At 38.0% G+C, this 12,662-nt stretch overlaps 1 protein-coding gene across 5 annotated transcripts in view; it reads right to left on the reverse strand.

The window, feature by feature from the left end:
- The window catches only part of dis3l2 (DIS3 like 3'-5' exoribonuclease 2), a 140,687-nt gene that overhangs the window by 81,791 nt on the left and 46,234 nt on the right, over nt 1-12,662 (reverse strand). For all 5 annotated transcript variants that reach the window (XR_001480119.2, XM_069197302.1, XM_069197303.1 and 2 more), the window contains 3 exons: nt 6,731-6,840; nt 4,001-4,230; nt 1,160-1,333 (listed from right to left, as the gene is read on the reverse strand). Coding sequence is in view for 4 of the 5 variants with exons in the window: in XM_069197302.1 (XP_069053403.1) it covers nt 1,160-1,333; nt 4,001-4,230; nt 6,731-6,840 (514 nt within the window). In the remaining variant the exon portion in view is untranslated. The remainder of the gene's footprint in view (nt 1-1,159; nt 1,334-4,000; nt 4,231-6,730; nt 6,841-12,662) is intronic.

Raw genomic sequence — 12,662 nt, forward strand, 5'->3', positions numbered from 1 at the left:
GAGGACGAGGAGCCAATAAATCTCATAGTGAAAGAGAAAACTTCCAAGCTCCAAGTCTCACTGAATCAATCTTCTATTCAGCAATGAAAGAAGCAAAACAGTGTCACCATCACATTCTGTTCAGATTCTCCACAGTAGATAGGACTATTCACCTGAAAGGTTCTGGCTTTCAATTCAGGTATAACACATAACCTTTAAAATAATGCATGCACTTTCAATAACTGTGCTTCCTAAATAAAACTGGTATTTTCTTCTCTTAAAATAACCGTGGGATATATTTTTTCAACTACGGCTTGAAAAACTAAAGAATTTTTCACCTTTTTTGCGTGCAGAAGAAAAGAAGCATTCTATGCCATCGATCACTTTAAAGTTCAATAGAAGCGACTCCCATTATTAATTAACCAGTCAAGTACATACATATGAATGAAGTTCCCTAAAAGGGAGAACAAACTGACCTTGAAACTTTCACTACCTACTGAATAGTTATTGAACTACCCAAGTTATTATCGTTATCATTTGTACAGATAGCATGCTGTTAAAAATAGAACAAAATAAAACCTGATATTAATCATTAAAGATTCCAAGAGACAATACACTGAAGTGACAATCTAACCGCAGATAACTTCCTCATTTACATTTGCCATTTCAAGTGTACCACATTGTACCACAATGGATAGGATGAATGTAATTTCTGGCAGCAATCCACAATTCCACTGCATGTCCATTGACAAAACATTTTACAGATGAACATATGAAGAATATTAGTGAAACAATGAAGCAGCCTAACTGTTACACTTATTTGGATCTATTGGTAGCTTACACAGAGGAAAGTGCCCTTTTCAGTTTATTCACATTAAGGATTTTGTCACTCAAATACCACTGCCTTGGTACATTGCCTGAATGTTAACTGGCACATTTATTTAGACAAAATATATACAGCTCTCCTCAGTGGACTTAAAGCATGACAGGAACCAGTTTATTTCCTCTTTTCAGAATAGACCATGTGGAAACCTAGACACACAGAACAAATTTGTCTTTTAACATCAATGGCTCTGGGCACCATTCCTTTTGTCTCTGGAAAAAGCAATTAACGTCATCAAATTGTTGCCAGATTGAGTAATACAACTGTTCATTTTATAAGTTCAAAATGCCTGCCCACCTCAAATCCCTTCTCCTGCTAAACTCCTCAGGTGGGATTGTCCAAGGAAGGTGCAGGGGAAGACAACGCAGAACCTCATCTGAGAAATCAGAAAAATCCACATCGTACTCCATCAGGATACCTTCTGTCTCTGGCTCGATTTCACCTGCCTGGCCCAAGCTCTTCGCCAGTCGCCTGGACAAAGAAAAGAGAAAATAAGAGTCAAGCACACCAATCATCCCTTAGACATTGACAGTTATTACGCAACCATTGAAAACACAGTTATTGTGGGACAACACTCACCAATGACATTAAAATTATAAGGACAAATTACATGCAGAAGGTACAGATGAAAATAAATAAAGTAAATGTGATAATAAAAGAGCATTTATTGACATGCCCAACTTTAAACTGCTTAGTTTGAGGGCTGGATGTCTAGACAAGGACGTGTCTGTGATAAACCCCAGGTTTTTCTTCACTGGGGATGGTGTTGGGGGCTTGGAGGGTGTTAGTGTAATAAAGATGGGGAAACACTGTTCTAAAGACCATAAACTCCCCCAGACCTGGTCGCTGTTGGAAAATAAGGATTGTCCTTCTAAAGATTCGTTATGAACTTCAATAAGTGGTACTACAACATACAGTGTGGAAAGATGTCATTCTTTCTAATCACAAGTGGCATCGTGGCACAAAAATAAAATCAGCATCAGGCATCGTCATGTTTAGCACTGTACCATGCCTTATTGTAAGATGAACAAAACCACGGACCAAACGCATGTTACATACAGTACAGACAGGTTTTGGGAATGAAGCCACATGAGACAGGAAAAGAAAAGCAATGGCTGAGGCCTTCAAAACTTCACATGCAATTGAGGCTGTCAGTCAACTTCACATGTCTCTTCTCGGCTCAGAGCAGAGCCCAGCGTCAGAAAGAGGTCAAGTAAAGGCAGATTCAGGACGACAGATAACATTTCCTTCATATACTGGAGGGGCAATGGAAAAAAAAAACAAGCGATGCTGCGGATGTTGATTCGTTGAGACCTTGAACGTTCTTTGATCAAGAAGCGTCTGCATGGCAGACTGAACAGCCTCCTCTTACTCACAACTCTGCGGACGTTCTTAAGCGATTTCCACCTTTCACAGACAGAGAGTACATTTTAAATGATTCAGTATGATACAGAACATTCGTTCTCCGTGGTACATTGGGAAATCTCCATGAATCAGCTCTAATTTTCCTAGCAGGTTTAATTCCAGGCTCCCCACAAATTTGTTTTTATTGATGTTTTCTGGGTAAGTGGCTCAACATGCAGCTTTTCTGGTTTGTCAGTTAGGTCACATCCTTTAAGAAATTAAATGCAGGTTTACATTTTCCCTACCAGAAGCATTGAAGTTCCTAGCTAGGAGAAAGCTGATAAACATACCAGATTTAAAGTGAAACAAACTGCTTTTTCTAACTTTTCTAACAGCACCTACCGTGCTTTGAATGACAGGTCTAAAGAAAAAAGAAAAACATCAGAAACTTGCGTTGGTATGAATAAACAAATTAAATGGTTTTTAACTAAAAAATAATCCATTTTTTAAATTTGATTTGTGCAGTATATTTTATTTTATATTTATAAGTCTTAATTATGTTACTGTTCAATAGAAACTTTCCTTTTTTCTTACAAACTGTCATTGTCAACTTGTTAAAAGTAATTTAGATTTTTATGCCAGCTTTGAAAGCAACTGGGATTCAACCCGCAGTGTGTTGAATGTCTTTTAAGAGTCACAAAATTACTTTTTGGGAATTTTCAGCATAACATTATTACTGACACAGTAATTTGCCTTAATTGCACAGTAATTATCACTTTTTACTAAAGCGTCGAACATCTATGCAGCATTTTAGCTCACAAAGAAGACTGACACATCCCTTTGAGATTCTAATTATTCTAAGCACTCAATAGTTGAAATTAGTAACAATGTATCTAATTGCCTAATTTAATTGAGCTGCTGGTATTGCCTGTAAACACCCCTCTGGAAAGGAATCAGACCTTGATTGTTGCATTTGCTTTCAATATTTCAATCCTTTGGAAAGACGTATTATGATATTTCAAAGATAAATGATCAGACCTATAAAAGATAATAATGCATCACTGTTTCATACAAGTACGTGATGTATCTCATGGCCTGGGTAAATGTCTAGGAGTTTTAAAATGGACGCCAAAGGGATTTAAATTAAAAATAAGGCATCTATCAGTGTTTGCTTATTCTGGAGTTTGCAGAGATACTCAATATGACTAAGAGGATTTTTGCCTAACTCCTGGATTAACTGTGTGTGTTCATCTTTTGGCTGTGTTCCACAAAGCCAATATGACAACTGCAGCAAGTAGCAATGTTTTCATTTCAGAATGCGGTTAGGCTTAACAGAAAATGCTGAATCACAAATTCTCACTATTGGGAACAAGGTGTCTCAGAGACATCTGGGGATCCTGGAGATTTCTGTGGCTTTGCAGAGACAAGGACTACTAGGCAGAACCTGGTCATGAGACCTGTGCCTATCTGGGTTTCAACACTAAAAGAAGTGAACAGGTGTATGAAGGCTCATTCATGAGACCTCACAGCGGCACACAAGGAATGGAGATGGGCTTAACTTAAAGCTGGCAAGATCAAGATCCTGTACGAATGAAGAAAAGGTCACCTGTCAAAACAGTGAATGCTCTTCACCCAAGTTCCCCAAAGTCTTTTGATTTTGAATTGCAAGGCAGCAAATGAGTTTTTGTGTGTCCTTAACATAAATGCGCATCATTCAGAATTGTGAGTTTCTAAATGCATACAGAGAATCATCTGAACAAGCTGCTGTAATTTGTCCCTTCTGCCTGCACGCACCCTTCAGCAAAGTTGGAGTCATCAGGCCAGCCGGTAATGCGGCAGATGAAGAGGGTGCTGGCGTAGTCGCCGGGGCGCGATCTGAAGTCTTCGGGACAGTCGGCCAGCGGCACGTTAACGCGTGGCACCCTGTGGTCGACAGGGGAGAACATGGCGAAGTCCTTTTCTGGCAGGTGCTTAATGAAGCCCGTCACGGCCCGAGAGTGCTTCCGCTCCACTATGTGTACCACCTGCAACCAGGAGAAACAGCGTTTCAGCGTTTGCTCCAGAGACTAGTAAATCACGGCACCTGGAAACAACAGAAAAACAAACACTTGTTCGACTCTAATAAAAGTTCTGTTCATATTATTTAATAATTAAGGAGGTCTACACACTATTGAAGTTTTGCAACATTAACATTTTCTTGTATATTTTGAAACAAATAAATGCAACATCTTACTTCATTCAGACTGCTATATGTCCACTATGTAAATGGGTACACTGTGGGTAACATTGTAAATGAGAACAAATCTCATTGGTTCTCATTTACAGTCTCATCCCAAAGTGTTACAATGTTAAAATAAAGCATTCCTTTATTTAATGTGCTTGCGTGAAGTTGGATGATTCCAAAAACCAAATAACCAGAGGGTCTATCAGTAACCTTCTAGAGATAAGATGGAAATGATTGAAGTGCTCTACCAACCCTTGTTTGGTCCATTCTAAAATGAAGAACCTTCAACACAGACAGAAGATTTATTCACCTCTATTCAAGTGTTCAGCCAAACTCACCTGTTCATGATCTCCGCACCAAAGCGTTATAACATTTTGAGAAGATCTTAAACAGGCGGGTTTGACCGATTTGAACAAATGGCAATTAGGTGAATAATTTGTAAAAACGCCTAAAAAGGCACAACAGCCCAAACATTGTTTCTCCTTTCTATTTTTCAGCATGGAAATAACCTTTACTTGTTTCTTTAAATCTGAGAACTATTTAAACCCTGCTGTTTTTTGTTTTTGTAGTAGAGCAGATGTGAACCAACATTTGCTCCACAACAAATAATATCAGAAAAAAATCTCTGACCTCTGCGGAACACACAAAAAAAGGAAAATTCAGTGTCAAAGCAACATTTATGAACTCCCGTTATAAGTTTGAACCCTTTTCTAACTACCCAACTATTTTCTTTGTCTGACAATAATTGACTGTTTATCAATTCTGTACATATTGATTGTGAATCATTAACATACAGTGTGTTTTAATTTTCTAAAGCCTGACCATAAGCTAAAGAGCGGATGTGATAGGCGAAACATGAAATGTGAACTGAATTACATTCTGGTTTCTTCTTTTTAATAATGTTCATGGTTGTTAGCTTTCCTTTTTGTGCTTCCATGTCAGTCCATAACCTGAGGACAGTTAGACAAATCTTAGGAATACATTATTCCTCTGGTTTTACTACCCAATGAGTACACAACAAGGCAAAGCACTCTATGTTTTTTAAAGAACACATTGCTAATTGACTGCAGGCATTTTGTAAGGGACTATCATACTAGCATATTTGCATGAGTCTATTTTTTTAACCTGTTTTACTATTCACCATTTCTGTATTTCAAAAGCTGTTTTTTCCAAACAAACCTAGTTTCCAGATAAATCTGAGAAGTTAATGGGGGTGATTTACATTTCCTGAAGAAGATAACCAGTTATGCAAGATTATCCTTTAAAATGCTGTGGAGTGCTCATTCTTTCAAGAAAATCAAACGGTCTTGTCTTAGGAATGAGTTGCTAGGTGTACATATCCCTGTAAAAGCTTTAAAATTATTAGTAAAAAAAATGGGCAGTTTCAATGTCCATAGGTTCAAGGTTTGCGTTTCATTTTAGATACATGTGGACTTGAAATAAGCACATGCCGATTCCTGTTAGGATATCTAGCCTACAAAGATGACATTAATGTCAAAATCTGGCACCGCTTGGGCTGCTGAAGACCTGCAATTGCTTTTAATCATGTATGCAGAATTGCAGGTTACAGCGGACAGGTGTCAATGATAATTAGACAGTATCTCAATTTGTTTGTTGCTGTAAAATGGAAAATGCTACAAAACAACTGAAACATTTCACAGTCAGACATGAAAGGTTGAACTCATGCCTCATACTGGCACACTAGACGGTGTCCTAAAGAACACAAAGAATGAAAGTTAAAGATAAACCACTGGATACCAATGCACTCCATGGGGATGAAGACCATATACCAACACTGGAAAGGCCTCCTGCGGTCTCCAGCTATTGCCTTGTAATTACTTTGCTAACCCAATAATGGTTCTCACTCTTCATTCTCTTCCGCTCTACTGTAATTGCCCTTAACACAAAATCAACAGCAAAATGAAAACATATTGAAGCTTAAATAGGAGGTAAAAAGCACAAATACGGCTACTCCGGCCAAGTTATCAATAACTCAACCAGAAGTAAACAGTACTGAGCCAAATGCAGGGCAGGGCAGGGTTTTAGCCATTCATTATATGCAAGCAATTTTGTTTATAATCATTTTTAATCTAAGAACACAAAAGCTGCTTAGTCACAGAGCGAGGAGGTCTTGTTAAGATAAAAAAAGCAAGCCTGCTGTAGATTTTTTTTTTACTGTAATCTGTTCTGACCTCCTTTTAAAGGCCGTCACCACTAGGTTTCCTCCACTAGAAGGACAGAAATGTAAGGAGTGTATGGAAGTAATTAATTCTCTTTCCTTTCAAAAACATAGTACTTACCTTCCCAGTCCTTTGAAGAAACTTATCGGCAAGTGTTTGAGGCTCATCTGAACCACAGATATTATCTTGCTTTGAACCTGGGGTTTCTCCATTTCTTGGGCAAGCTGACCCTGAATACAAAAATAACATAAAATAAAATAACTTTTGAATACAACTGATGTCATGAAACAAACAAAAAAAACAATCAGTGAAAGCTGCCTCAAAAAGATATGTCCTAATTTTATTGGGGCACATGTTTTCATATAATCCCTACAGTGTCATGAAAGATCATCTCACTTTTTCTAAGAGCTAAAAGTGTAGAAGGAAAGTTCAGCACCTTGTCTCAGGCCTAATTAATACCTGCAATGTCCCAGACACCTAAGTCTCCTGAGACCAGGGAAAGTGGGAGGTTGAGTACTCAATTTTTCTATGTACACGCAGCTTCTGGCAACTCTGATACTGAACTAGGAGAATGAGAACGAAACATGCCCGGCTTTCTTTCCATATGCTGTAAACTCTACAGTGCCTTATGGGGAAGTTGGAAATTGAGGGGAATAAACCTGGAAACATTAAGTGATGCCTCTGAGTGTGTATTAAAATCTGGGTAAGTATCCCATTACTATGTTGTGTAAATACTAGGACAGCTCCTCATTTCATTTCAGCAAATACAATTGTGCAAAGTCAAAAACCTAACACTATTGCTTTTCTACTTCATCAGAACAAGCTATATAAGCATGGGGGCATGGGAAAACTAATCTTGTATTCAATTAAAGAATGTTTTAATTCCCAATTGTTTCCTATGATGTATTTTCTCCACTCTTTGACTAAAGTAAAAAGTTTGGTTGAAGCCCATCAACAGAAGGAGCTCCAGCCTGGTCACACAGATGATATTGATATGATATAACTCAATGATACTAATATCATTGATTTGATATGACCGGTTAATAAAGCTATGCTTTGTTATTGCTAGCTTACTTATATAAAAACAGAAGATTTTCTAATTGTCTAGGTTTCACTTTTAAAATGTGTTAGAATAAATGAAATGTTAAAAATTACTTAACTGAAAATTATGCTATGTTCTCCTTAATTAAAAAAAATAATACTGAATTAACTGGAAGCTTATCATGTGCTACCAGGAATAGACCGAGCGACCATTTTCACACAAGCTTCTTATTGCTTCCAAGAAAATCACCGTGGTCATGACTAGGCTCAAGACATAAAATACAAACTGATTTGATCATTCTAGCCCATCACACAATCGTATTTCCATACAAAGTTACAGTATTTTTCAGCACTAACCAATTTGTCTTTTAAAATTACAACAATTCTATGACAGGTATTTACTACGATTTTTTTGAAAGACCCTTAGAATTTCGCATTCTTTGGGAAAGTCTCCATTCTCCCCCCTGCTTCTGGAAGGTGTCTGGGTGAATGATACCAGGCTTATTTCAGCAGCCAGCTCCAAAAGGCTTAACGAAACACACAAGTGGAAAACCCCGAGAGCACAAGCTCCTGGACATGTTGGGATGTGCTACTCAGAATGAAAAATGCGATTGTCGGAACAGAAACAAATCAAATATATGGTCAAAACAAAAACAAAACAGGCAGTGTCAAGGAAACTGGAATGAAATAAAAAGAATAAAAGTTACTGCTTCCAGAAATAAATCTTTGAAAATAAATGCTTTGAAATAACACAAAGCTATTTCAATTCTCAGTGCTACATGGGCAGAATGCTAAAGAAACAATCACTACAATCTCCTATGCTGAAACACATCTAAGCAAAACATTAGTACCTTAAATGCAAGACATTACAGTTTTATTGCTTAGTCAGTGAGTTCAGCTTTTAATTGCCCTGTCTCATTTAGACGAAGTTCCCAGGAGAACTGAGAGGGTGACAGAACTGTGACACTATTAAAAGAGATTCTGGATTGCATGAATTTGTATTTTGCAGCTATAAAACTAATTTTATTGATGCCCAAGTGTGTCCCTTAGTTCATATGTGCGGAGTTCTGCGAGTCATAGTAGCCCATTAGTAATGCTGTCTGTCCTCGTATGCGCAGCCCTTCCGGCTGAACAATGGCACAAGATTAATTGACTTGCTCTGCTCTTTCTCCCCGTTTCCCGTTGACATCCACAACTACTTTCTGTCAGCTGAGAAAATCATTTTCACAGAGGCACTCCACGACATCCTGCCGTTACAGTCCAGATAAAACTTCAAAAGGAAAAATAAAAGTTCCATAATTCAGAAGAGCAAGGAAACTCCCAGGACGTACAGGGCGGTGAGCAACTAACTTCTATCAAGCCTCCCTGTGCCTTACTTCACGTGACTGCTGCTCCAGTGCAGGTGAATATCGCTAGGTTTACAACTGTCTTTTCATCTTTTCAGTGCAAACTGCATGTTCTTTCAAACAGGGCTACCCGAGGTGTACGCTTCTAAGCCTCTGCTGAATGTTTATTCTGATTTAAATTAAAGTCTGTATAAACTGGAAATACTGGTGCACTCAATATTTTTCTGAAACATACCTTAAAAAGGATGTTTTTCCTCCCCCAGTTTCTTCCTTTTCTTAATTCTGTTAAACTCAGAGTAAGCACAATACAATAAAAACTTTTTTGCATGCCTCTCAAACACTATCGGACAAATCTGACTTGTTTCCCCTACTCACTTGGCCATCTTACATCTGTGAATTGACTACTCAGAATCAGATTTATTAAGCACACCAAAAATGACTGAAAGGTCAACATTCATAGGAGAAATTTCTAGATGCTCCGACTGGTGTTGGATGGCAATCACAGTGTATGTTACACAATAACAGTTTTATTCTTCAAAGTTCAATGTGCCAGGGCTCCCAACAGAAGCAAACTAAATTTAAGTCGAACAGACAATTCTATATTTCACTACATTTAATTTGCAGCAATGGTTTACTTCATCACAGGTATCTGTCCTTAAGGTACTGGATTGCTGATGTTACAGTCAGCAAGGACACAGGCTCTCAAAATAAAACGTTACAGCTTAACCAAATGTGGTGACTCATTTCTCTCATTTCTGCTGCCTTTTAAAAAATAATGAGATAATTGATAAAGCAGATGCTACCTACTTGCTCCAATCTTTCATCCAGTATTAGAAGTTTATTCCTAGTAAGGGTCAAGACAACCTGGAGTATATCCCAGAAGTATAAGGCACAAAGCCATGCAACCTGGATGTCCAGTCCATTGCAGGGCTTGAACCCTCACACTCACACACACACACACACACACACACACACACATTTAGAGACGTCTAACCTAGCCTGAAAGTCTTTGGGAGGTGGAAATAAACAGGAGCACCTGGAGAACTCCTGTATGGGCATGGAAATAACCTACAAACCCAGGTCAGAATCTAACCCAGGACAGAACGTCAGTAAGGCAACAATGCTACTGCTACACTACCATGTCCCCCACCTACTTACTCCAAGGATTATTTAAAGTACTGTAAAACTCCATATGAAAGTGTGGTTTGTGCCAAACATGATCTCGATAAAAAGTCAAAAAGAACATTTCAAAAATAATGTCATAATTTCTATAATACCCTTATTTTTAAAGTACATAATCTTCAAAATGAGATTTCAGATCTTTACAAACAGGAAACTAGTATATATTTGACATTGTATGGCAAGCAAACGGAAAATTATCCTTTCTTCAAATCCTAGAAATCATTTTATTCTCTCCTAGCAGCTATTTAAGCTGATTGGCTTCATTTTACTTACAACTGGTCTGATAGCTGTCATTTGCAGCTACCTTTTCTGTTTATAATGTGCTTGAGCACCGGTCTGAATCACTTCACAGAAGGACTACAATTACAGTCATTAATTCCTCGTTCATTTTCCTGCGGATTTGGCAGTCCCAGGACTCCGACTTTATTATAGGTCATTTTTTTGTGCTCTTGCTCTAGCTGTTTCACATGCAGCACTGCAGTCTGTATTCATACATTACCAGATGTTTATTTGAGGACTGGGCTTAAACTCTTCATCGTCAATTAGGTACACAATTTTGCACACATACACTGAATACATCTGAAAAACACAAAGGCCTTTTAAAACAACTATTTCAGGCACATACTAACGACTGACATTACAATAAACTGACAGGTTTCTGGAATCTCAGAAAGCATTGTAATGTCACAAAGCATTTAAGATCTCATAAAGGGTTATTCATGACTTTGTCTATTAAATCTTATTGCCATTTTTTCATGCTATGTTGGGTTACAATTAAAGGGAGCGTATTCTAAACCTGAGAAAACATCCTGTGGCCACCTTTCGGAAGAGTACTCCCATCAAAGCAAAAAATTGGTACAAAGCAATAAATGAATAAGTTCCAAAACATGTATAAGTTCTGAACTGTCATCTTTATCCCACCCTTACTGCTGGCAGAACGGGACATTAGTCAGTCTGACCCACCCTCATGGAATATACTCCTCACTGAGCAGCAGCTGTGACACACTTATAAGGGGGTCACATGAACTACACCGGGGGGAGGCTCCCAATAAAAGAGAAATGTCCTCAACTTGTCTGGTGACCTATGCTAAGAGGACACATTTATAATAGTTTTTTTGATCAGAAAAAAAAACTTCTCAAGAGCTGTCAGTGTTCCACACTCTGCGAAAGATCAGAATTTCCACATGTTAAGAATAAACGCTTCCTTTCAAAAACACAAATTGTTGACAATCACATTCTCCAGGGCCATATGTCCCCCCCAGTTCCCATAGCTGTGGGAACTATTCGCCTGAAGGACACACAGTACCAGAGGTAATTCCCACCCAGCAGAGCAGTCCTGGTCAGCTTTGCTGAACAAGTGCTCAAATTAAAAGCACTGTATTTGCTATTGTTTCAGTCAGACCTCTGAGTATATTGAGATTTCTATGATAAATGCCAAAAATACAAAAATAGTTTTCATTACAAACATAAGATTATACCCAACACAAAAATATATGTCAAATAATTCACAGAATTATACACTGATTATCAGTTATGATTAACAAGAACTGTTAAAGGGCAAAAGAAAACATACCTTTGTCTAATAATTTTGAATGCTTAGAGAACCTAACTTTTTCACTTAGCTTATGGCCAAACTTTTGCATTAAAAAAATCCACCACAATAACCTTGACCAGAGGCAAGGTCCAGTCCTGGTGCTGGAGGGCCAGTGTACCTGAAGGATTAAAGTTCTCTTTAGAGCAGCAGAACTTGAAGAGCTCAGAGGAGCTGTTAAATTGGTCCCATTAAGTCAGTAACCATCTGGTTTAGCTCATTAAGAGCCGAGTTGGACTGAAAACCCCAGTACACTCCAGTCCTCTGGGAGCAAGACAAGGTCACTGTGCAAAAGGGTTTGTTAAACTTTAGATCTGTAGAAACAAAGAGAAGATGGAACTGCAGCATGATATCAAATCCCTTGACTTTGCCTCACCTCGAAGGGCTTACAGATACTCAGAGCAACACCAATGGAAATAAAATCTTCTGTCTTGTCAAAATGATGTAACTTGAATCGAAATGGCCAGTGAGGCAACAGGCATTTACATAATCAGATCCCAGATTCTGCTTTCCAGCTATCAGCTGGTACTAATTGTAAAAGGAGCTATGAACAAACTGAACAGTTTAAATTTAGGAAATGAAAAAATATGCATTTTAAATTAGAAGCACTCCCCAATAACAAAAGAGCATTTGTTTAATGGATCGTTTTTTTTTTCCCTTTCAAACGAGGGTCAGTTTTACTGACTGTATGAAGGGGGTTAAAGGAATCGATCTGAACATCAATACATTGTTTCACAGAAAAAAACATGGAAATCTGACAGAATGCAGTGAAAACTGAATTTAGCTCCATTTTAAAATCTAAAATTTCATTATTCTGGTTATGGTATAGCACAGAGTAATGGAACATTTCAGCGTTCATAATTACTGAACGATGAAGGAATTTTAAAACAGA

The sequence above is a fragment of the Lepisosteus oculatus genome, chromosome 13 (genome assembly GCF_040954835.1).
Source record: "Lepisosteus oculatus isolate fLepOcu1 chromosome 13, fLepOcu1.hap2, whole genome shotgun sequence".
NCBI classification, from domain to species: domain Eukaryota; kingdom Metazoa; phylum Chordata; class Actinopteri; order Semionotiformes; family Lepisosteidae; genus Lepisosteus; species Lepisosteus oculatus.